This window comes from Procambarus clarkii, chromosome 84 (genome assembly GCF_040958095.1).
Source record: "Procambarus clarkii isolate CNS0578487 chromosome 84, FALCON_Pclarkii_2.0, whole genome shotgun sequence".
NCBI classification, from domain to species: Eukaryota; Metazoa; Arthropoda; class Malacostraca; order Decapoda; family Cambaridae; genus Procambarus; species Procambarus clarkii.
Window position 1 is genome coordinate 21,545,847 of NC_091233.1, and position 24,975 is coordinate 21,570,821.

General features: G+C 40.1%; 1 protein-coding gene across 3 annotated transcripts in view; it reads right to left on the reverse strand.

Moving 5' to 3' along the window:
• LOC123774901 (titin homolog) overlaps nucleotides 1–24,975 on the reverse strand; it is a 94,094-nt gene that overhangs the window by 3,332 nt on the left and 65,787 nt on the right. For all 3 annotated transcript variants that reach the window (XM_069316609.1, XM_045769603.2, XM_045769601.2), the window contains exons 3-15: nucleotides 23,818–24,006; nucleotides 22,157–22,327; nucleotides 20,565–21,926; nucleotides 18,776–19,012; nucleotides 16,096–16,266; nucleotides 15,588–15,682; nucleotides 15,302–15,431; nucleotides 12,468–12,704; nucleotides 10,132–10,308; nucleotides 9,295–9,462; nucleotides 7,889–8,125; nucleotides 7,423–7,590; nucleotides 1,393–5,205 (exon numbers count right to left, since the gene is read on the reverse strand). In XM_069316609.1, coding sequence (XP_069172710.1) covers nucleotides 1,393–5,205; nucleotides 7,423–7,590; nucleotides 7,889–8,125; nucleotides 9,295–9,462; nucleotides 10,132–10,308; nucleotides 12,468–12,704; nucleotides 15,302–15,431; nucleotides 15,588–15,682; nucleotides 16,096–16,266; nucleotides 18,776–19,012; nucleotides 20,565–21,926; nucleotides 22,157–22,327; nucleotides 23,818–24,006 — 7,155 coding nt within the window. The remainder of the gene's footprint in view (nucleotides 1–1,392; nucleotides 5,206–7,422; nucleotides 7,591–7,888; nucleotides 8,126–9,294; nucleotides 9,463–10,131; nucleotides 10,309–12,467; nucleotides 12,705–15,301; nucleotides 15,432–15,587; nucleotides 15,683–16,095; nucleotides 16,267–18,775; nucleotides 19,013–20,564; nucleotides 21,927–22,156; nucleotides 22,328–23,817; nucleotides 24,007–24,975) is intronic.

Genomic DNA, 24,975 nt, shown 5'->3' on the forward strand with positions numbered 1-24,975 from the left:
AGCAACAGTTGGGCATATTTCCTTTCACTTATAATAATAATAATAATTTATTTAGGAACAGTACATACATAGTTGCAGCATTACAGTACAAACATTCTGTTAGATTTAAAGATAGAGGTAGTACATATAATACCTAAAGCCACTAGTACGCATAGCGTTTCGGGTAAGGAGAGGTGGGGAAAAAAACACTTATACTAAAACTTAATAGTAATTGAGCTTAAAGTATAAATTGTGTTGAAGGAAAAAAAAATAATAATAAAAGATAAAAAAAAAGGGGGGGGGGGAACATGGTAGAAAATAGCCAATATACAAGTTGGTCAACAAACAGCATTTTTTTTTTTTTTTTTTTTTGTAAATAGTAAGACATGGGTTGACATTTAGAAGTAAGGTAGGTTACATGGAGTTAATTAGGTAGTACTTAGTTTTCATCTTAAACTGGTTGAGAGAGGTACAATCTTTGACATAATTGGGAAGGCCATTCCACATTCTGGGTCCCTTGATTTGTAGAGCATTCCTAGTTTGATTAAGTCTAACTCTTGGAATATCAAATAGGTATTTGTTTCTGGTGTGGTGCACATACTTGATACCTGTGTTCACCTAGCAGTTAAACAGGTGCCTGCAGTTAGCTAATTGGTGTTGAGTTGCATCCTGGAAAAGGTCCGTAGTCAGCCTACGGCACCTCTGAATGCCTTAGTACAGACTTGCACTCCCTGGCAACCGGAATTACATGTATTGTAGCTTATTGAAAGGAGCGAAATCATATAATTGCTGTTCAAATGTATAACTACCAAATAATGCATCAATACCTGTACTACATGGCTTCACATCACTGTAGCAAGGAACGAGAGACATCTTATAATTACATTATCAGACGTGTAAAGGCATGTTAATAAGTACTGTATGTTAAAATTTATGAATGCGTCTGGGAAGGACAGCCACTGCTTTAAACAGCCTAGTGTGAGGACAAGTTGTAGTGTGATACTCTCTGTGTATTATTATTATTACACAGAAAAATCACATTAATGTGATATATCAAACAACAAATCCACAGGAGCCTTGATGAGGGTTCGAACCTAAGTGTTGAGTGTTTCTAGACGCACTTTAGTCAACTGTACTACGACATGGTCAAAAGAATTGCAACCTGGAGTGCTACTGCACTCACGTTGCAATTCACTCACGAGTTGCAAGCAACTCTCCAAGTTGCAATTCTTTTGACCCTGTCATGGTACAGTTGATGAGAGCGGGTCTGGGAATACTCGGCGCATGGGTTTGAACCCTCATCAAGGCTCCTGTGGACTTGTTCTATTATTATTATTATTATTATAAAAGAAGAATTTTATGAGCATTTCTAACATTCCTACATAAATGAAATTAAATAAACACAGTACATACTATATGTAGATGAGTAGTCTTGGAAGGTAAGGGCCCGGTCCCAGAAAGCCAGGAGCGAGGGGTTAGCCTCCTCCACAAGCAGGGGGATGCTGGGGAGTGTCAGTGTTGCCTCTGCCACAGATGCTTCCTTGGAGATCAATGGGGTATCTACTGCAGATGTTGGTAGTTCTGATTCACTTGTGGGATGCTCTTTTCTAACTGAGGGTTCATCTATTTCAAATGTGGGTAATTTTGCTTCAAAGGTAGGCTCGTGTGTTTCAGAGGTGGGTACTTCTGCTTCAAAGGTAGGCTCGTGTGTTTCAGAGGTGGGTACTTCTGCTTCAAAGGTAGGCTCGTGTGTTTCAGATGTGGGTACTTCTGCTTCAAAGGTAGGCTCTTGTGTTTCAGATGTGGGTACTTCTGCTTCAAAGGTAGGCTCGTGTGTTTTAGATGTGGGTACTTTTGCTTCAAAGGTAGGCTTGTGTGTTTCAGATGTGGGTACTTCTGCTTCAAAAGTAGGCTCATTTGTTTCAAAGATGGATACTTCTGCTTCAGAGATGGGTAAATCCACTTCAGGAACTTGTAATTTTGTCTCAGGAACGACCTCAGGAACTGGATTTGCTTGAGTCAGGGATTCATTTACTTCAGACACTAGAGTTTCTGCTTCAGAGTCTTGTGCTTCTGAGACTAGTACTGGTGCCTTTTCTCCATGGTGTAGTAATTCTTCTGGCACTAGTGCCTCTTCTCCAAGGTCTGGTACTTCTACAGGCACTGATGCCTCTTCTCTAAGATCTGTTACTTCTACATGCAATGGTGCCTCTTCTCCAAGTTCTGGTGCATCTAAAAGCACTGGTGCCTCTTTATGTTTTGGCACCTCTACAGGCACTGGTGCCTCTTCTATATGTTCTGGCACTTCAACAAGCACTGGTGCCTCCTCACGTTCTGGCAATGCTACAGGCACTGGTGCCTCTTCTATATGTTCTGACACTTCAACAAGCACTGGTGCCTCCTCACGTTCTGGCAATGCTACAGGCACTGGTGCCTCTTCTATATGTTCTGGCACTTCAACATGCACTGGTGCCTCCTCACGTTCTGGCAATGCTACAGGCACTGGTGCCTCTTCTATATGTTCTGACACTTCAACAAGCACTGGTGCCTCCTCACGTTCTGGCAATGCTACAGGCACTGGTGCCTCTTCTATATGTTCTGGCACTTCAACAAGCACTGGTGCCTCCTCACGTTCTGGCAATGCTACAGGCACTGGTGCCTCTTCTATATGTTCTGACACTTCAACAAGCACTGGTGCCTCCTCACGTTCTGGCAATGATACAGGCACTGGCGCCTCTTTTATATGTTCTGACACTTCAGCAAGCACTGGTAACTCCTCCCGTTCTGGCAATGCTACAGGCACTGGTGCCTCTTCTATATGTTCTGACACTTCAACAAGTACTGGTGCTTTTTCTATATATTCTAATGCTTCTGCTTCCAAAATGGGTGCCTCTGACTCAGACATGTCTACCTTTGCTGCAGATTCTGATACATCTGCTTCAAACCCTGGTTGGTGAGCTTTGGGCACTGGAGCTTCAATCGATATTGGTATTTCATATGTTTCAGACAATGGGAATTCTTCCTCAAACACCAGTGTTTCTGTTTCACGTTCTTGCAATGCTGCTTCAGACAGATTAACATTTGTTTCAGACAGTGGAACATTTTCTTCAGACAGTAGAACCTCTCTTTCAGACAGTGGAACATTTGTTTCAGACAGTGGAACATTTGTTTCAGTCAGTAGAACATTTGTTTCAGACAATGGAACTTCTGCTTCAGACAGTGGAACATTTATTTCAGACAATGGATCCTCTGCTTCAGACAGTGGAACGTTTATTTCAGACAGCTCAACCTCTGCTTCTGACAGTGGAACATTTATTTTAGGCAATGGAACCTCTGCTTCAGACAGTGTAGCCTCCGATTCAAGATCTGCTTCAGGGTATGAAATCTCTGCTTCAGAAAGTGGAACCTTTGCTTCAGACCATGAAACATTTCTTTCAGACAGTGGTACCTCTGCTTTAAGGTCTGAAATCTTTGCTTCATGCAGTGGAACCTCTGTTTCAGACAGTGCTACTTCTGCTTCATAGAGTGGTACCTTGTATTCTACCACAGGCACCCTTTCTTCCAAAACCTTTATCTCTGCTTCAGATAATGGCAACTCTGCTTCAAATACCAGGTCATATGGTGCAGACATTGGTATTTCTGCTTCAGATAGTGGCACATCTGCTTCAGATAGTGGCACATCTGCTTCAGATAGTGGCACATCTGCTTCAGATAATGGCACATCTGCTTCAGATAGTGGCACATCTGTTTCAGATAGTGGCACATCTGCTTCAGATGGTGGCACATCTGCTTCAGATAATGGCACATCTGCTTCAGATAATGGCACATCTGCTTCAGATAGTGGCTCTTCTGCTTCTGATTCTGATATGTTGCCTTCACGTGCTAGAACCTCTGGTTTGGACAGTGGTATCTCCATGTCAGATACCAGCACACCTTTGTCAAACACTGGTGATCCTCCTTCAAACGCTGGCACCCTTTTGACAGACACTAGTGATCCTTCTTCAAATGCTGGCACCCCGCCATCAGACACTAGTGCTTCTCCTTCAAACGCTGACACCCCTTCATCATACACTGGTGCTTCCCCTTCAAACGCTGACACCCCTTCATCATACACTGGTACTTCTCCTTCAAACGCTGACACCCCTTCATCATACACTGGTGCTTCTCCTTCAAATGCTGACACCCCTTCATCATACACTGGTGCTTCCCCTTCAAACGCTGACACCCCTTCATCATACACTGGTGCTTCCCCTTCAAACGCTGACACCCCTTCATCATACACTGGTGCTTCCCCTTCAAACGCTGACACCCCTTCATCATACACTGGTGCTTCCCCTTCAAACGCTGACACCCCTTCAACAGACACTGGTGCTCCTCCTTCAAATGCTGGCACCCCTTCATCATACACTGGTGCTTCCCCTTCAAACGCTGACACCCCTTCATCATACACTGGTGCCTCCCCTTCAAATGCTGACACCCCTTCAACAGACACTGGTGCTTCCCCTTCAAATGCTGGCACCCCTTCATCATACACTGGTGCTTCCCCTTCAATTGCTGGCACCCTTTCAACAGACACTGGTGCTCCTCCTTCAATTGCTGGCACCCTTTCAACAGACACTGGTGCTCCTCCTTCAATTGCTGGCACCCCTTCAACAGACACTGGTGCTTCCCCTTCAATTGCTGGCACCCTTTCAACAGACACTGGTGCTCCTCCTTCAATTGCTGGCACCCCTTCAACAGACACTGGTGCTTCCCCTTCAATTGCTGGCACCCTTTCAACAGACACTGGTGCTTCCCCTTCAATTGCTGGCACCCTTTCAACAGACACTGGTGCTTCCCCTTCAATTGCTGGCACCCCTTCAACAGACACTGGTGCTTCCCCTTCAATTGCTGGCACCCTTTCAACAGACACTGGTGCTCCTCCTTCAATTGCTGGCACCCCTTCAACAGACACTGGTGCTTCCCCTTCAATTGCTGGCACCCTTTCAACAGACACTGGTGCTTCCCCTTCAATTGCTGGCACCCTTTCAACAGACACTGGTGCTTCCCCTTCAATTGCTGGCACCCCTTCAACAGACACTGGTGCTTCCCCTTCAATTGCTGGCACCCTTTCAACAGACACTGGTGCTTCCCCTTCAAATGCTGGCACCCTTTCATCAGACACTGGTGATCCTCCTTCAGACACTGGCACCCCTTCATCAGTCACTGGCACCTCTACTGCAGATTCTGTAATAAATATTATCTTGCCTTAATTCTTGCAGGAAAGTATTTATTTGGGGGATAACCTACAATAAACAATGAATACAAAGTGACTAAAATTACTTATACAGTATATGTTATATCTATAATGTTTTCTCCCTGTAAAAAGTATTGTAAAGATGCACTTATTCACTCAGTGATGCTTGACTATTAATAAAAAGAAAGAGGAATTACATCTACTGTCCAAGAGATATTATATTTATTTACTGTATACCTGTACATATATATGTTGTACCTAATAGTCAGAGTGCACTACTTGGCCTAGTATGCAAGGCCTGATTTGCCCAACAGGCAGATTGATTTTTATATTATTTTCAAATATTTCCTTTCAAATTGGTGAAGAGTGCTGGAGCAAGGGAGTGGGAGACACACACATGGGCCCTGTGGCACAGTGGTCGGTGCAATCACGCCACAGTAGGAAAGTTTCAGGTTTAACTCCCCCCATCCCCCCCAGCAGGAGGTTATCTTGAGATGATTTCGGGGCTTAGCGTCCCCGCGGCCCGGTCCTCGACCAGGCCTCCTTTTTGTTACACATTCCTGGGAAGCAGCCCGTAGCAGCTGTCTAACCCCCAGGTACCTACAGTATTTACTGCTGGGTGAACAGATGCATCAGGGTGAAAGAAACTCTGCCCATTTGTTTCTGCCTCCACCAGGAATTGAAGCCGGAACCTCAGGACTACGAATCCCGAGCGCTGTCCAATCAGCTTTCAGGACAAAAGCATTTGGACATTGTTTCCTTTCACCTAAAGCTAAAGTTCAATTAGCAGCAAATAGGTACCCAGGAGTTAGTTTTACTTGATTTACTGGAGGGGCCACTAATCCTAGTGGCCTTTGACGAGGACAGGAAGCCAGCGGCTTGTCAAAAGTCCCCCCCCCCCCCATTTGCCTTGATCTTTTCCAGGTATATATTAAACCTCAACTCAGTTTTGGCGGTTGCGAATTTGGCGGGTAGGCAGTTCCATGGGTTAATAAGCCTGTGGGTGAAAAAGCACCTCCTGTTCTCAGTCCTACATTGTGGTTTGTTGAGCTTGAAACCATTGCTCCTTGTTTGTGTTACATCTGACCTTCTGAAGAAAATATCCGGATCAATAACCTCTAACTTTGTTGTCAACTACCAATTACCAATTTGTTGTCAACTACCATTTTAAGCTGTCATTGCAATCAATCATAGCTACCTATGTGCTTTAATATACTGTACCTATAATTTTCTCTCATCTTTTTTTTTTTTCATTCCATGTAATCTGTTATCATTTTTTTGTCTATAAATTTTGCAAGTATTTACCTCCTTAAAATTTTCTTAGATTAAGGACCTGCCCGAAACGCTGCGCGTGCTAGTGGCTTTACAAGACTGTAATTACCATAATTGTATCCTCACATTCCTTATGTACATTCTTGTATATGCATAAATAAATAAATAAATAAAACTTGTTCAGTATTTTAAAAGTTTCAGTGAGCTCCACCCTGTCATGCCTGGTTTGCAGTGTTATATAACTATAGCAAAAAATGCAAATAAAACAGGAACAAGTAGAAATGAACTAAGAATCAATGTAATTAGACAAGTAGAATACATATGACAAATAAAAATAAGGATTCAATAAAGAATGACTATGTTTAGAACAAAATAAACTTAGCAAATTACAAAAATTGACACTAATTTTTTTTATTATTCAAATCAAATCAAATCAAATGTTTATTCAGGTAAAAGTACATACATGGAAGCTTAGTTACAAACATAATGTTGGATTTATAGATAGAGCTAGTACATTCAATACCTAAAGCCACTAGTACGCATAGTGTTTTGGGCAAGAGCCTTTTTTTCGGGCACTCATTATTATTATTATTATTATTATTATTATTATTATTATTATTATTATTATTATTGAACAAATCCACAGGAGCCTTGGTGAGTGTTCGAACCTATGTGTCGAGTGTTCCCAGATGAGCTTTAGTCAACTGCACCACGACATGGTTCATGTACCCATGACCATGTCATTGTATAGTTGACTAGAGCACGTCTGGTAACACTCGGTGCATGGGTTCGAACCTTTATCACGGCTGTGGATTTGTTCCTTGATATATCATGTTATTAATGTAATTTCCCTGTGTATTATTATTATTAAGATGTGGTCCCTTCAGTCCTCTGATCAACACATAATACAAAAATAAAATATGCTTCATGCTCACCAAATTGATTAGTGAAGTAGTTCGTGTTGACTCTCGAGTTCAGTCGCTCAAAAGCCTCCCCTACTCTTGCCCGATGGTCAAATAGGAAGTCAGTCAGAATGTAAACTTGAGTTCCATCAGTCAGTTCCTCAGCTGTTTCTATTGGGATGCCATTTACACTGACAGTTCCTGAAATTATAGCTAATGTTAGATAAGATATAAAATGTAAATGAATATCAGAATATTTATGTTCAGTGAACATTGTCTATTTTGATGGCTTCCTGTCAGAATAGGCTTTAAATATATTTGTCTTCTGTGAAGTGCCAAACATCTTTTATTTTTACAACTTACCAACAGCGTGTATTTTAAATGTATAATATTTCATGGAGAAGCCACCAGGACTCACCTAGAAATTGGCATTTCATTGCATTCAACTGTTTTTTTTTTTTCAACGAAGTACCAAACATTGCCTAATTTCACTACTCACCATCGGCATGTGCTTTAAATGTGAGTTTCTTCCCGGCAAGGTTGGTTACAGTGATACCCTCTGGTGCAGTTGTCCTGGGATCATGGGTGTCCAAAGGGTCCTGAACAAGGTAGTCAAGTAGGAACTCTGTTCGGAGAGCTACATTCTCATCACTGTCGTCATACAGAGGGTGCGCTACATCTTGAGGTACCAAGTTCATCATTGTGAAGAAGTCGGGTGATAGAAGCATCATAGGGACTGTTGAAGCAATGAAGCCAGGTGATAGAAGCCTCACAGAGACTATTGAAACTAAGGTGGTGAGTGAAAGAATCAAAGATACAGTAATTGAAGCTAAAATATTGCCCTTAATTAAAAACTAAACAATACTATATATGCATAAATTTATACTTAATGAAAATAAGAAAACAAGACAAGGCTTACATAATAATAATGGAGGTTGAAGGCAAATTTACAGTTTAATAAATCCTATGTCTTTACTTACAGGTAGCCTAGTGTTTCTGTTTTGAAATCCTTAATTCTCAATATAAAATATTAGTTACCTAAAAGCTTTTTAAGATGACTGTGGACTTAAACACCAGGTATGGTGTTTTCACACATTTCAGTTCTACTATGAGTTTCAAACATCTTCTTGAAGATATAGTCGTACCACTAACGAGACAACTTTAGGACATTCTTTTCAACGTTGAGTAATATACAAAATTGTTAATATTTTGCATTCCCACTGTCATAGTTAGCTAAATGAACTGTGGGGTTCAGTCCCTGAGCCCATTATGTGCTTCTGTAACCCTTTCCACTACTGCCCACAAGATGGGTATGGGGTGCATAATAAATATGCAGTCTCCGTGGTGTAGTGGTAAGACACTCGCCTGGCGTTCCGCGAGCGCTATGTCATGGGTTCGTATCCTGGCCGGGGAGGATTTACTGGGCGCAATTCCTTAACTGTAGCCTCTGTTTAACGCAACAGTAAAATGTGTACTTGGATGAAAAAACGATTCTTCGCGGCAGGGGATCGTATTCCAGGGACCATAGGATTAAGGACTTGCCCGAAACGCTACGCGTACTAGTGGCTGTACAAGAATGTAACAACTCTTGTATATATCTAAAAAAAAAAAAAAAAAAAAAAAAAAAAAAAAAAAAAAAAAAAAAAAAAAAAAAAAAAAAAAATGAACTAAACTAAACTAACTTAAACTGTCATATGCAGGAAGCCAGTTAGGGTTACTGTGGTCTCTTTGACTAGGTCAAGAGCTAAACATGGGATAAAACCCATGTTCAGAATAAACCACAAATGAAAGGTGAAAATGGAATTGTTATTACCATTAACTGTTATAAATAACATGTAGTGGGCTGATCAGAGGCTTAAGGCCTGCACAGGAATGTTCTTAAAAACAAAAAAGAAACTAACAAACCTTGTGCGTCTCTGAGAGAGAGCGAAGAATCTTGGCTCCAGAGTGCATGGCGCCACAGGTTGAGTAATGGCAGGGAATCATCCTCCTCCACAACTTGGGGTATTTCAGGCACGACTGCCACATTATGAGCCGCTGGTGTCTCATTTATGGGTTCTGACACCTCAAGTTCTAGGAGTAATTTCAATTCACTCATTATCTACAGTTATATAATGGGGCTCACCATAGCCTGTGCTACTTGGAACTTTTTGTTCCAGGTAGCAAATCTTTAACAATAACAACATATAGTTATACCCAAAGTGCTGCATGTAGTTACAAGTTTTCATAAAATATACAAAAACTGCACCTACTAAGTCTGTAAGGGATACATTGTATATCTTATAATATAATTTTATTGTATTAATAGTAGTAGTAGTAATAATAATAATAATAAATCCAGCAAGAAATTATATGAACTGAGGCTAAAATTACTTATTATTGTTCATTTATTTTTGTTTCATTTTGGTCCTTCACTGTATTGAGTTGCAAGATACAGCTGATGTACCTCCATTGATGTGGGGTAAAATATGAGCGATGAGTTGTAGTTTAGTTGAAATGAAAGCATGACGTTTCTTAGGTATCTTTGCAAAACCTAATTAAATGTGTGAAATAGGAAATGCTAAGGAAACAGCATTTTGATCTTAAAATGAAAACTTCATCCTGACATCAAAAAGACAAATTTTGATGGAAGGATGAAGTTTATATTGTAATTTTGAATATGTATTGAACATTTAAAATACATATCATAAAGCAAGCTAAAAATTATCAATTTATTCATTACTATGGACCATCAAATCCTACCTCGCGCACTTGGAAGTGGAACGATGCCCACAGCAAGATTCTCTCTAAGGAGCTGCTTGAAGGCATCCTCCACCAGAGCTCTGTGGTCAAAGAGGAAGTCATCGACAGTGTACACCACAGTCCCGTCTGGCAGCTGCTCCACTTGAGTCGCGCTAATGCCATTCACAGTCATCTTTCCTGGAGACATAACAAATGGGAGTAAGTGGGGACATGAGGGTAATGCCGTTTATAGTCATCTTTACTGCTGGGATAACACACTCAAGTTAAGTTTGAAATGCTGTTCATGTCATTAACAGCATTAATTGTACAGTATTTCTTACAATTAAAAAAGATGTGAGTTGGGGGGGGTTGTGGTAAGGCACACTAAATCTTTATCAGTAAATATACAGTACAGTATATTATTCTGTAAACATAATATATCTATAATTTTATCTACCTATGAGTTAATCTATTAATATATCTATTAACATTGTTTCAATCACAGCACAATAGGAAAACAACAGGAATACTTAACCAATATGCCTCCACACACACTCTGCCATCTATTAACAAACAAAGAGCAAGGATGTCCAATGAACCAAGACGCTTTAGTATTAAAAACATTAATTAATAATTGCGGGTGTCAAAATCCAGAAGCCTTGAGAATGATTGGTTTTGCTTAATAAAAGATGTGGTGTGGAATACAGAAATAAAATTGAAATACGTACAGTAATTGCACTGAAATAACAATCTCGGCAGCAAACCACTTATTTGAATTTAACATTTATAAAGACTATGAAACGAATACCTGCACTGTACAACATTGTTTTGTAAAAATTAAATTCTTCCTAACTAGCCTGCTCACATTTTTGGAAATGACAACCAACTACACAATTAAAGAACTTCAAATCAATTTAGCATACAAGGATTTCCTCTAAAGCTTTTGATAAGCAATCACATGAAAGACTAACACACACAAACTGCAAGGACATGGAATAAATGGATAAACAATTGTTAAAACAAAGAAAGCAAAAGTTCATTCTAAATGGATATAAATCTTGCTGCAAAAATGTTAAGTTCAGTACCACAAAGTTCCATCTTGGGGGCCAACCCTTTTTTGCAATATACATCAATGACATAGATGATTAAATTATATATGCATCATCAAATTTAGGGATGAAGCAAAGATCTATGGTTAAGAAGGAAGCAAAAATGATATAGAGGCCATACAAAGGCCTCGATATGGTCAGATGACTGGAAAAGCTTTTCAAAACTGAAAAATGCAAGATCTTGCATGTAGCCCATTGTTGATGTGATGACTTATATTGAATTTTGTAACTAGCTCATCAAGATTGTAACTTGCTTAGCTAAATGAATTGTGGGGTTCAGTCCCTGAGCCCATTATGTGCCTCTGTAACCCTTTCCACTACCGCCCACAAGATGGGTATGGGGTGCATAATAAATGAACTAAACTAAAAAAAAAAAAAACTAGAGCATAACAACATAAATCATAATTATCATATCAACAACACTGCAATGCAGAAGATTGATGAAAAAAGATTCTAGGAGTTATGATGATTTTTTCAAGCTAGACTTTAAAATTCAGCAGTATTTATCATTTATGGCTTTGGCGAATCGGCAGTTCCATGGGTTAATAACCCTTTGGGTGAAAAAGAATCTCCAAAACTTGAATATGTAGCATTGGTGTGGTACCCAAATCTCAAGAAGAAAATGTACAATTTATAAAGGATGCCAAGACCTGCTACTAAATGACCCCCAGAACTAAAAAACATTTGCTATGAGGAGAGGCTTGAGACATTAAACATGTCAAGGATAGAGGATAGGAAGAAAATGAGGGGATATGATCACTATATACAAAATACTGTAGTAACAGGAATAACAAAATAAATGAAGAGGAATTTTTCAAATTTACAATTTAAAGACAAGAGGTCATAGATTCAATCTAAGGAAACAAAATCATCCTTCCCAGTGCTATATACAGTACTTATATTGGTTTGATACTTTCTCCTGATAGTTCCCTTCCCTTCCCTTTTGCAAAAAGAGTGGTAGACAGTTGAAACAAGTGAGAAGACCCAAGTTGAAGTGAGAACGCCCAAGTGGTAGACAGATGAAACAAGTGAGTGGTTTTGGCTGATGCCAAAACCATCAGTAGTTTCAAAGTGCTATATGACAGTTTCAAAGATAGATGACAGAGTACTGTACAAGGAAGATGGGACACCACAATCATAACTCTCATCCTGTAACTACACTTAGGTAATTACGCAACTTTGATAGCATTCTTCTCTTCTTCTAATAGCTACTGGGATAATAACCAAATTCATATTTTAGTTAATTACCATCAGCATCTCTCTTGAAGGTAAGAGTTTTCCCAGCAAGGTTGGTAACAGTGAGCCCATCTGGTTGGGCCAGCCTGGGGTCATTGGCCCTTATCGGGTCATGCACAAAGTAGTCAAGCAGGAAACGTGCACGTAGGGCCGAGTTGCGGTCGCTGTTGTCGTAGAGAGGGTTGGGAGCATCCTGAGGAATCAAGGTTACCATCACCCCATGGCCAGGTGATACCACGGTCCCTGGAACTATTGATCAGATTTAAGTAATGAATACTTGTTTTACCTAGGAATTCTCCACTCTTCTTCTTCTACACCATGCATGTATGTATTTGTGTCTAAATCAAATCAAATCAAATGCTTATTCAGGTAAAAGTACATACATACAAGATGAGTTACAAACATAATGTTGGATTTCTAGATAGAGCTAATACATACAATGCCTAAAGCCACTAATACGCACAGCGTTTCAGGCAAATAAATAAATTATTATTATTAAGATGAATTGTTTACGAGATGTGAATATAAGATAATACTTGCATATATATACTACTGTACCTGTATTGATTATGAGAGATATGGTTCATACTAGGTATCCATGCTTAAAATCTAGTCAAATGTCTCTAGAATGAGTTATTTTCATGAATTTACCTGAAGATCACCATCTTCAGTGGCCTCAACAGGGGCAAGGAGCTGACAGCTTATCAAAGGTCCCATCCCTCATTGTTTTTGAAGATTTGATTCCATCTGAATTTTAAATTGAAATGCTGCCCTAGCATTTATAGTTATACTATAGTTAGAAAGATAATTGAAACTGGTATGCTGTAGGAGATACAAATAATTGTTGTCTGGTTGATACCTGGTTACCTGGTTGATGGGGTTCTGGGAGTTCTTCTACTCCCCAAGCCCGGCCCGAGGCCAGGCTCGACTTGTGAGAGTTTGGTCCACCAGGCTGTTGCTTGGAGCGGCCCGCAGGCCCACATACCCACCACAGCCCGGTTGGTCCGGCACTCCTTGGAGGAATAAATCTAGTTTCCTCTTGAAAATGTCCACGGTTGTTCCGGCAATATTTCTTATGCTTGCTGGGAGGACGTTGAACAACCGCGGACCTCTGATGTTTATACAGTGTTCTCTGATTGTGCCTATGGCACCTCTGCTCTTCATTGGTTCTATTCTACATTTATATCTATTCTACATTGTCTGATATTGTTCTAATCTGTGTGGATAAAATATTGTAAGGAAAGGATCACAGAACTTCTCATATTTCTGTGTTTGTGTATAGTTGCCTAATTCATTTGTTATACTATGTTGTACTTTACTCTTATGTTCTTTTTACACACATTCATCATCATTATTGATCAAATCCACAGGAGCCATGATGAGGGTTTGAACCTATGCGCTGGGTGTTCCCAGATGCACTCTCTAGTCAACTGCACCACGACATGGTCAAAAGAATTGCAACCTGGGGTACTACTGCACCCACAAGGATCCCGAGGCTTCCGCTGAAGCCGAATTTGTGGATTTGTTCATTGATATATCACGATAATGTACTGTGATTTCTCTGTGTATCATCATTATTATTATACTGTACTAGAAGCTCTGGAGATGCTCGCATGTTACTGAGAAGCAAGGATGTGGTTGCAATGAAGCATAAGTTTGAATAATGCAGAGTCTAGATTGAATAATCCTGCCCCCCCCCCTTTTATTTTACTGTATTGCCATATACTTCTTGACTTTTTGCATGTGTTACCTGTAGGCCAAACCTAAGTTGTAGAGTGTAAATTCTCATGTAAATTTAATGGGGAGACCTTTGATAAGCCACCAGCTTCCTGACCTCATCGGGGTCAATAAGAGTTTTAGCGGCCCTCAGGTAAAACTTAGGAAAATGTGTAGTCCCCAGCCTCGATCCTTAATTTTTAAATTAAAGATATGGATGTAGGTAGTGACTCAGAATGTTATTGTTTAGTGATAGAGTTTTAGATGTTCTTCAATTACCCAAACAAAATAATTTTATTCAAGTATGCTAAAGTGAAATACACATACATTATTTAAAAATGGCGAGTTGCCCGAGTAAGATGGGCCCCTCACTTGGCTCTCGTACCAATTCAAGCTGGTGATTTGACAAGGAGTGCTGCATGCCAGTCTTCCTTCTTGACTTAGATTTACAATTCTCTAATCCAGATAAGCCACTCATATCATTCATACTCCTTCAGTGTTAATTACAGACCTAAATCCATTTGTTACAGCTCAAAGGTTGTTTTGAAAGGCCAAGAATTCATCTCCCCTTATGAAAGTTACAATAAATATTTAAAAGTTTCAATAAATATTTGTATTTGTTCTCAACACTTTTTATTCTTTATGCTCAATTAGTATTAAGTTCTAGATATTAATGTTTTTCTTGCCCGAAACGCATTGCGTAATAGTGGCTTTAGGCATTGTATGTACTAGCTCTATCTATATATCAATCCATTAATGTAACATCACTTGTATGTATGTACCTTACCTGAATAAACATATTTATTTATTTATTTATTTATTTATTTATAACATTCTTACATGAGCTAATGCTACTTACTGACAATTATCTTGAACTAAAATATATACTGTATGCATATTATGATGGAGTTATTTATGTAATTGCACACTAACATTGATGGTCGATGTACATACCACGGATGAAACAACCTTGGTTGATATAGGCAACTGAAGGAATAATTATAGCCTACCATCTACAAGTCCTAGACAGAACTACCAGCTTACACCACCCCTTCTGCTTCAGCTAGCTAATGTAAACAGTTAAAAATAACATGAAATTTGAGGATTAAACCTATTAGGGGAAGTATCACCTGTGGAGTCATTAGTGGCAACAGCAGATCCTTGGTTTCTTAAGGTGTGACGCCAGAGATTGTACAGGGAGGAGGTCCTGGACTCCAGGGTGGCTGGCATAGGTGGAACCACCAGCAACAAGCTCTCAGCCTGGAAGTGTTTGATAAAGGAAAAGCAATACTACTTTACTTTCAAAAAAACATATCCAGATCACATCAAGACATATGCAACATAACATACTGCTCATATTAGCATAATTCTTTATCAAAATAGCAGAGTGATAGTTTTCGTAATTTCATGACGTACCTGCTCCGAATCGCTAGGTGATTCAACATCAGCTTCTGGTGCATCAGGAAGCAGGACTGTACTCGATTCTTCTGTTCTGGTTGTTGATTCTTGAGCTACATAAATGGAGACATATCCTTTGAGATTAGTATGATACATCCATAATTATTTAATATGTACTGCATAACAATTTATTTAATATGTACTGCATAACAATTATGGTTCACTTGTCTGGGGCAGTCTATTTGACTTATTGGAACCCACTTGGGCTAATGACAGACTTTTCCCAAGATGCAACTCAGAATAGCCACCTAACTCACAATTACATATTACTGCTAGGTGAACAGGGTCATCAAATGCAAGGAAACGTGCTTAAATGTCTCCTTCTGTCTGAGATTCTAACTAGGGTTCAATAAATTATGAAAATCGACTGCATTATTCATTATGTTAAAGGACATAATGAGTAATGCATTACTCATTATGTTTTGTTAAAGGATAATGAAGCATGCAAGACCAGCTTGCTGCTCACCTTGATCCCAAGTGTCGGGAGTGAGGGTGGTGTCTGGGTTGTCGAGCGGGGGTGAGGACTGGTATAATATGGCTCTGTGGTCAAAAAGGAAGTCACTCAGAATGTAAACTTGCGTCCCGTCAGGAAGGATCTGATGATCCACCACAGGGATGTCGTTGACCACAATGTTACCTGAAGGACAAATTAATTTTGTGTTAACAAGATGGCTAGTGGAGCAAAGTATTATTTTATACAATTGTGTATGAATATGAAACATGTTTGTGGTACATTTAGTCTCGACTCTAACATGGCAGGTATCAGCGGAAATGGTCAGAGAGCTCAAGGAGACCAACCACTTTGGACTTGCCTTATGAGTATGTAAACACAAGTGTTTGTGCCTCTCATTCCTTCCTTATGTACTCACCTAATTATGCTTGAGGGGTTTGAGCTCTGGCTCTTTGGTCCCGCCTCTCAACCGTCAATCAACAGTTGTACAGGTTCCTGGATTACTCATGACATGACATGTATGACTGGTGACTTGCATTTGCCTAACCCTTGTCTGGTGAATGTGTGAAGACTAAGAAAGATGCAACTATAGAAGTACTGTAATGCATAGCATACTAAAGAAAAAATGCCACTGGAGATTTTATCTACCTGAATTTATCCGAGGCCCACTATTTCTCTAGTGGCCTCGATGGGGACAGGAAGCTGGCAGCTTGTCAAAGGTCCCCCCAGTTTTTCTCGAGTATTTTTTCCAACTGAACTTTGATCTGCAGTACTGTCTTGACATTTATGGCTTCGGCAAGCAGGCAGGCAGTTCCGTGGGTTTATAACCCTATAAGTGAAAAAGCATCTTCTGTTTTCTGTCCTACATTTTGGCTTTTCGAGCTTGCAGATGGTACCCCTTGTATGTGTTACACCTGACCCTTTAAATAAGTAGTTTGGATTAATATCCTCTAACCAGTTAAATATTTTTATAATTTCAATATCAGCTCTGCTATGTCTGGTTTGCAGTGCTGTTAGTCCTGTGGCCCTTAACTGTTCCTGGTATGAGAGTCCACTTAGTTTTGAGATGATTTTTGTTGCTCTGTGTTGAACTGTCTTCAAAGTAGCTATATCATCCTACAGATGAGGTCCCCATGCATGGACACAGTAGCCCAAATGGGAGTGCACCAGAGATTTATTTATTTAATTTTTATATATATACAAGAAGGTGCAATGGGTATTGAAAGTACAAACATTGGTAATTAAGTGTCATCAAATACATGTATGGGAAAAGCTCGCCCCTTCGTGTTATCACAACATTCTAAAATGAATTACAATTATAGGAACCCATGTAAAGGTCTAGGATGATAACTTTCTGGAATTCTGTCGAGGAGCCTATCATGGAATGAGAGAGAAATTGCAAAACACCTCCTGGATGGAGTTCAGATGAGATCAAGTCATGGAAGTATTATGGGAAACTTAAAAAAAGGTCATCACTGAACTTGTTCAAAAATATGTACCAAGAAAGAGTAAGAAAAGAAAGAGAACACACAGGCAGTAAAACAAGCTCTAATAACTAAGTGAAACCTCTGGCATTTCACTTAGAGTAATTTCTGAAATCAATCCACAAAGAACATGGATTATGAGATACTGTATAGAGAAAAACTTTAAATTCAGCCACCCAAAAATCAAATTAGCCAAAAGGACTACTCTCCCGTGGTAAGTCTCCAAGTGAGCCAGGACCTGGAGCAACAGCTGAACTGGAGGGAAGAAGGAAAAGGTGTTCAAAACATAAAGAATGATCCAAAGTCTTTCTATGTCTATATACGAAGTAAAACCAAAACAAAAGACTCAGTAAAAACTTTAAAATTTGAGATCAACCAAGTTGTAACAGACGATTAAAGGGCAGCCAGCACTCTGAATAAAAACGTTACATCAGTGTTCACACTAGAGATTGGATAACATTCCATTACTCAACACAAATGTATGAAGCAGGTGAAGAGAGCAAATAACGTGCAATGTAATCAGGAAGACCATTGACAAACTAAAATGACTCGAAAGCCCCAGGTGTGGATGGAATTCAATCCAAAGTCATAAAGGAACTGGCAAAGAAAATATGCCTACCACTGAAATTTCTTTTCAGAAAATCTCTGGGCCAAGGAATAGTTCCCCCCTAGATTGGAGATATGCAAATGTTACCCATATTTCAAAAAGACAGAAAGATCTCAGCAGAAAACTATCATCCAATCAGCTTGACCTCACACATCTGCAAACTCATGGAGAGAATCATAAGGCTTCCTGTCAGCTTCCTGTCCCCATTAGATATACTGGCCTTCGAGTAAAAAAAAATTAAAAATAAAAACTCAAGTACAGTATAGTGTAGAAGGTATGGCAGAAGAATGAATTTGTCCTGTGAGATCAGTACATTTGGGGATAAGCCATGTGACCTTAGAGGAAATGATCAGAAGAAAGAATTATAGTTATACAGGAATAATGTCATGCTTTCCTGTAATCCTCACACCTTTGGATGGTAATTCATATGGGAGAACAAGGCAGGCAAGAGATATTTATCGAGATCCATACACAGTAACTGAAATGGTGATCATCAATTATCTCTCACTTTTCTATAAATTTTCCACCTTGTTTCCTTTCCATTTTCCATTCCTATACTTACCAATTCAGGAGTAATGACCACAAAGATCACACCACAACTCACCCTGCTTATCCACCTTGAATGTGAGTTCCTTGCCAGCCATGTTAGTGATGGTGAGCCCCTCGGGTTGAGCCAGCCTGGGATCCTGGTCAATCACGGGATCGAGTACCAAGTAGTCGAGCAGGAACTTAGAACGGAGAGCCTGGTTGTCAGCACTGCTGCCATAGAGCGGGTGAGAGGCATCCTGTACCACCAGCTTCACCACCTCCAGGTAGTCGGGTGACAGAATTGTCATCGGATCTGATGAAAGAGTACAATGAAATCACAAGAACGTGCATATATCTATAAGAAAATATTGAAGTCGTATGGTGGGATCGAACAAACCTAAGAAGTCCAGGGATGCCAATTCAATCCCATTGTATGGCTTCAATATTTTCTCAGGAAAAATGGCAATTGATTATATTTGACCTAAATATATCAGTATGTCAAAGAGAGCAAGAAGAGATACATATAAAAAGAGAAAGAAAGAATGCAAGTCACTTTCAATTAAGGGAAAGAGTGGAGAGAAATCTAAGTTAATGTGAAATTAACATTAAACTGCACTGTTAGGTTTCAGCTTTGGAACCAATTTGTTGGTTAGATTTAGGACTAGGAATCAGTAGGTTTATTATATTTAGGCCTTGGAGCCAATTAGTTGGGTAGTTGGCTAAATTTAGGCCTTGAAAGAGGAAACAATTGGAATAGGATATTAGTGTTCTTCAGAAATTAAATTAATTTTATTCTACTAGATTTACTTCATCATTTAAGAGGCTATAAGCTCATGCAAGGGAGCCCCTATTTATTTTCAAATATTGCCAATCATGTATTTACCCAATCTATATGCATGAAACTGTCAACGGAGTTTGCTTCCATAATGAGGCACCATTATGGCACCTGGTACACAATGAAATCACGATAACATGATCTATGAGAAAATATTCAGACACTGTGGTGAGGTAGAACCAACATGCCTGGACTTCCCGAACAGTGTGTAATGCACGTCTCTGGGAAGTCTATATGGACAAGAGTTCTATCCTACTCTGGTGCCTCATTTTTGTATATGGTGAATTCTAAAGGTACCATGACAGAGCCCTTAGGCACTCCATTTGTAACATTTTCCCACTCTAACTTGGCTCCATTTATGCTGACCCTTTCTTTCCAAGAAAATCCTCTGTATCTTTATTAATCCTTTATCCTCTGTATCTGTATCTGTATCCATTATATCTGTATCCACTATATCTGTATTTTGTGCTATCCGATCCCCCAATATAAGCCATATAACTTTACCTTTGTAATCATTGATATCATCTTATATCATGGTTGTTATATTGAACACATATTGTGTGCTACCCAATCCCCCAATATACATATCTAAGCCTTACAACTTTACCATTAAACATTGCTGTTATCTTATCTTATATGTGATATCAGTGTGCTTTAATGTGCCTACTAATCTTTGTCATATTATCAATCAAGCTATCAATGCTATCAATCAAAGCTTTCAATGTGCTTTAATGTGCCTACTTATCTTTGTCAAATTTTCTAACAATGTACCTATTAACATTTTATAAATTTTGCTAGAAATTACCTACTTAATATTATCTGTTATACTAAGGACCTGCCCGAAACGCTGTGTGTACTAGTGGCTTTACAAGAATGTGAACACATGATGCTTTGTACTCTCATAAAGCCAATGTAACTTCTTGTATATATATAAATAAATGTGATAAGCATGATGTAATTAAGGAGGAATTTCACAGGAGGTGGTGCAGGGAATGAGCTGAGAATGGGAAAATGATATTGTTGGACACACCTGCAGAGTCTTTGGGAGAAGTCAATGCATCCTGGTTTGTGAGGGCATGGTGCCACAGGTCAATCAGTGTGGAAGCCTCAAATTCCTCTACTAGAGGGGGAATCCTGCCAATCTTCACTGCCATACCAGACACTCCCACCTCTGGTTCAGATTCAGATTCAGGCTGTAGTACTTTTGTTTCCGGCTCTGTAATATCTGATTCTGAAAGCGATTTTTCTGTTAAAGGCACTGTAATATCTGCTTTTGAAAGAGATATCTCTGTTACAGGCAGTGTAATGTCTGCTTCTGACACTGGAGCCTCTAATTCAGATTCTGCCAATTCTGTTTCCTCTGGAACGTCAATTTCGGAAATTGATTCCACTGTTTGAAGCTCTGCAGTAACTGCATCTGATGATATTAGGTGTTTTTCAAGTGCCTGTGTTTTAATTTCAATTACTGCATCTTCTTCATCAAAAGCTCGTTCATCTCTTTCAGGTTCAATGACTTTGGATAGAGGAATGGTTTTGTTTGTTTCAGGTACTTCCACTTCATGGACAGTGAACACAGAAGGGCTGTTAGTTGTAAGATGAAGGTTATCTTCTGCTTCTGAGAGTACAGCTGTATCCACAGATGCTTCAGGTGAGATTTCAGAGCTTGATACAGAACCAGCGGAGCTCTCAAACGAAATTTCAGTACTCGGGTTAGTATCTGCTGCTATTTCAATTGCTGACACAGGCTCTGTAGTATTTGAGTCTTCAACTCCATCAGGCACATCGTAACTTGCGCTTAGCGATTTAGCTTCTCTGCTTGGATTATCATCAATTTCTTGCTCTGGTTCCTCCAATGGAATAAAATCAAGTTTTCCATCTGGTGTGTGAGCATTCAATGTAGAATCCTGAAGAAGCAGAACAGAATCATCCATCTCAGGGTTGGGTTCTCTGTTTGTTGGTGTCTCTAAATTATCTGCATATAGCATCTTTTCCTCGGGTAATAATCCATAACTAAAGTCGCCCATTGGCATTGCTTTGAAATTTTCATAATCAAGTACTACTTCAGTGGTAGTGGAAGGCGAATATCCATCAAAGGTTTCTGTGACCAGATTTGGTTCAACAAGGGACTGAGTTTCTGGAACATATGCGACATTAAGAGATTCAGTAAGAGGGAGGATATCTTCAGGGACAGATGCAATGGATTCAGTAACTGGGATGATGTCTTTGAGCTGAGAGAAGGCCGTTATTGGAGGGGACGTTTCAGATGAGATTTCCGTCACTTGACTGACCACGACAGAATAGCGAGCAGTGTCATCTTTTTCAACGGAGGAGGGTCGAGGTACCTGCACTGGTCCCACGGATGGCTCGCCTGCATGCTCTTGTGACGCCTTGCCTGACCACAGGAGATAACACAACATAAATTATACAAAACCTAATGAGTAATTGGATGAATGGATACATACTAGCCAAGTGGATTCACACTGACTAAGTGACTATGCACTGGTCAAGCGGCTACACACTGGCTGAGTGGGCACTAATCTTTTATAAATGTAAACAGGTTAATTTAAATAAAATTGGTCATTACAGCAAATTTAAGTTTGAAAGGCATGCAGTAAACATTACCGAGAAGTGAGGATGACGGCCTGGTCTCACTGGCATGGGAGCTGAGGAACTGGAAGGCTTCATCCAGGCGGTCCTTGTGGTCTTCCAGGAAGCGCTCCAGGGTGTAAATCTTGGTACCATCATCTAACGTCTTCAGGCCCTCCACTGGCGACCCATTGACGTTAACCTTCCCTGGAAAAATAGATGACCAGTTTGTAGTTCCATTTTAAAGCTACATTGTATCAGTATCTGATTGTATCTGTAACCTAGACGTAGTCTATATAACCGAACTGCTATTTCCCTGTGGATTAATTTTGGGAAATATAACCTTTCTAACTTGGTTGCCTGAAGATACCAGAGGGCGAACCTTCTGCTACTCTCTGGAGTAGATAGGCTTTGTTGAGGTGTGAGTGTTTTTTGGTGATGATATTTTTTATGTTCTCTAGGCTGGATTGAATTGTTTTATGTATCACTGGATGACGAGTTGCCAATTTAGCAATTTCATCGGCTTTCTCATTTAATGGGCTTCCAACATGGGATGGGATCCAGTTTAAGGTGATGCCTTTAGCATCACCTTAAACTGGATCTTTGTCTTTTGCCTTTAGCGACTGCTCCAAGATACAAAATGGTGGTAATTATTTCCACGTTGTCTTTCCACTGCTTTTGTCCTAATATTTGAGGTGCAGCTTTTGAGTCTGTGTGTTTGATTGCATTTTGAGTGTTTTGTGCAATCACATATGCGAATGCCTGTTGTATGGCAAACAGCTCAGTTTGGGTTGATGATACTGGTCCTCCCAGTCTCCAATATGCCTGTTTGCTGTCCGTGCAAAGAACAGCACCAGCACTCATATTCTGTGTCAACCGATTCGTCTGTGAAGATGTGAGTGGCTCCTGCTACTGCGCATTTGCTTTCTATTATGCACCTTAGGATTGTTGGATCATAAGCAGCCTTTTTCATTGGGAGACTTTCTATTACTATTTTGAAGGTAGGCCCCTCCCACAGTGGGGAGGAGCCTACCTTCAAAATAGGTAGCCTATACCTTCTTTTCCTTAGTCAAAGGTACGCTTAATTATTCCGCGATAATATTCCGAGATTTATTAAGTGATAATGTAAGCTTTGTCACAAGTTACATATCATCATTCAATTTTGTTGTTTATGTAATAAAGTTTCATTGTAATTATTAATTTGATAAAAAAACAGTAAGGGTATTTATTAATTTTGTTGTTTTCATTAATATAAAATAATTATTATGTTTTAATTATGCATATAATTATTATTACTTTATTGAAACAGTAATAATATAATGAAATATTTACAAATTTGGAATAAATGAGAAACGTACTGATAATGTGGCATGGAAAGTGAGGTTATTGAAGATGGCCCAAAAGATGGTTGATGAAAATGACCCGAAAGTGAGGCTGATGATCTGAAAGTGAGGTTGATGACCCGAAAGTGAGGTTGATGACTAAAAAGTGATTGATAACCCGAAAGTGAGGCTGATGATCCGAAAGTGAGATTGGTGATCCGAAAGTGAGGTTGATGACCCGAAAGTGAGGCTGATGATCCGAAAGTGAGATTGGTGATCCGAAAGTGAGGTTGATGACCCGAAAGTGAGATTGATGATACGACAGTAATTAAAGTTGGTGACCCAAAAGTGAGCTTGATGGCCCAGAAGACTTACCCCGGGGGTCTCTGGTAAAGACCAAATCGTCGCCAGTGTGAGAGGCCATCTTAAGTCCTCCAGGCTGGCTGATCCTCGGGTCGTGGGCATCAAGAGCCTCCAGTTGCAGGAACTCCAGCAGCTCCTTCATCCCTTTGGCAGGTACCTTCTGGCCCGCCACGCCCTCGGGATGCGGGTCCTGCCCTCCTTCTGCATCATACACAATAGACAGAGGAGTTAGTGAGTGTTGGACCTCTCTCAGTTATGATGTACTAGGTGCTGCCTTCCTACTAGTTATGTACTAGGTGCTGTCTTCCTACTAATGTACTAGGTGCTGCCCTCACACTAGTGATGTACTGGGTCCTTCCCTCCCACTAGTGATGTACCAGGTTCTGTTGGGGTCAGGAAACCTGTATATTTAGGTTTATATCGAGGTCTTCCTCCTAGGTCATCTACTGACCTTTTCTAAGATGCACCCACCACAACAATTTACTAACTCTCAGGTACCCATCTACTGCTAGGTGAGCAGACGCATTAGGTGAAAGTAAAGATGCCCAACAATTTCTGCCCTGCCCGGGATTCGATCCCGAGAGTAGCGATTGTGAGTCCAGAACGAACCAACCTATACTCGGAGACCCATATACCAACTACGAAAACTCATATATAATGAATAAAGGGTCGCCAGGAGTACAGTCGGGTTCGAATCCCGGACGGAACAGAAATGGTTGGGCACCTTTCCTTTCACCTAATGCCTCTGTTCACTTGACAGTGAGTAGGGACTCGGGAGTTAGTCAGCTTGTTGTGGGTTTGCATCCTGGGCTGGGTCGGGCCAGTTCCTTAATTCGGCCTTGGAAAGGGGGGATATCCCTCCCTCGATAAAAGCCAAACGTGTATATATACACTCTGGCTTCCTGTCCCCCCAACACACCGAATTACTCAAATTATAACATCCCATTTGCACCATTTGAGGACAAAGGCGCTCTGATGTCAGTGGGGGGATTACCTGTTTCGACTTCTTTTTTCCCTACTTCAACGTGTTTTTTCTGTCTGCTTGACCTATATATTACCTAACAGTAAACTCAAGCATGAACAAAAACATGTACTTTGTGGCAAGGGGCCTTTGAACCCGTTTTAGAAGGGGTCAGAAAATGCCATCACCAGTGACTATGAGCCTAGTCA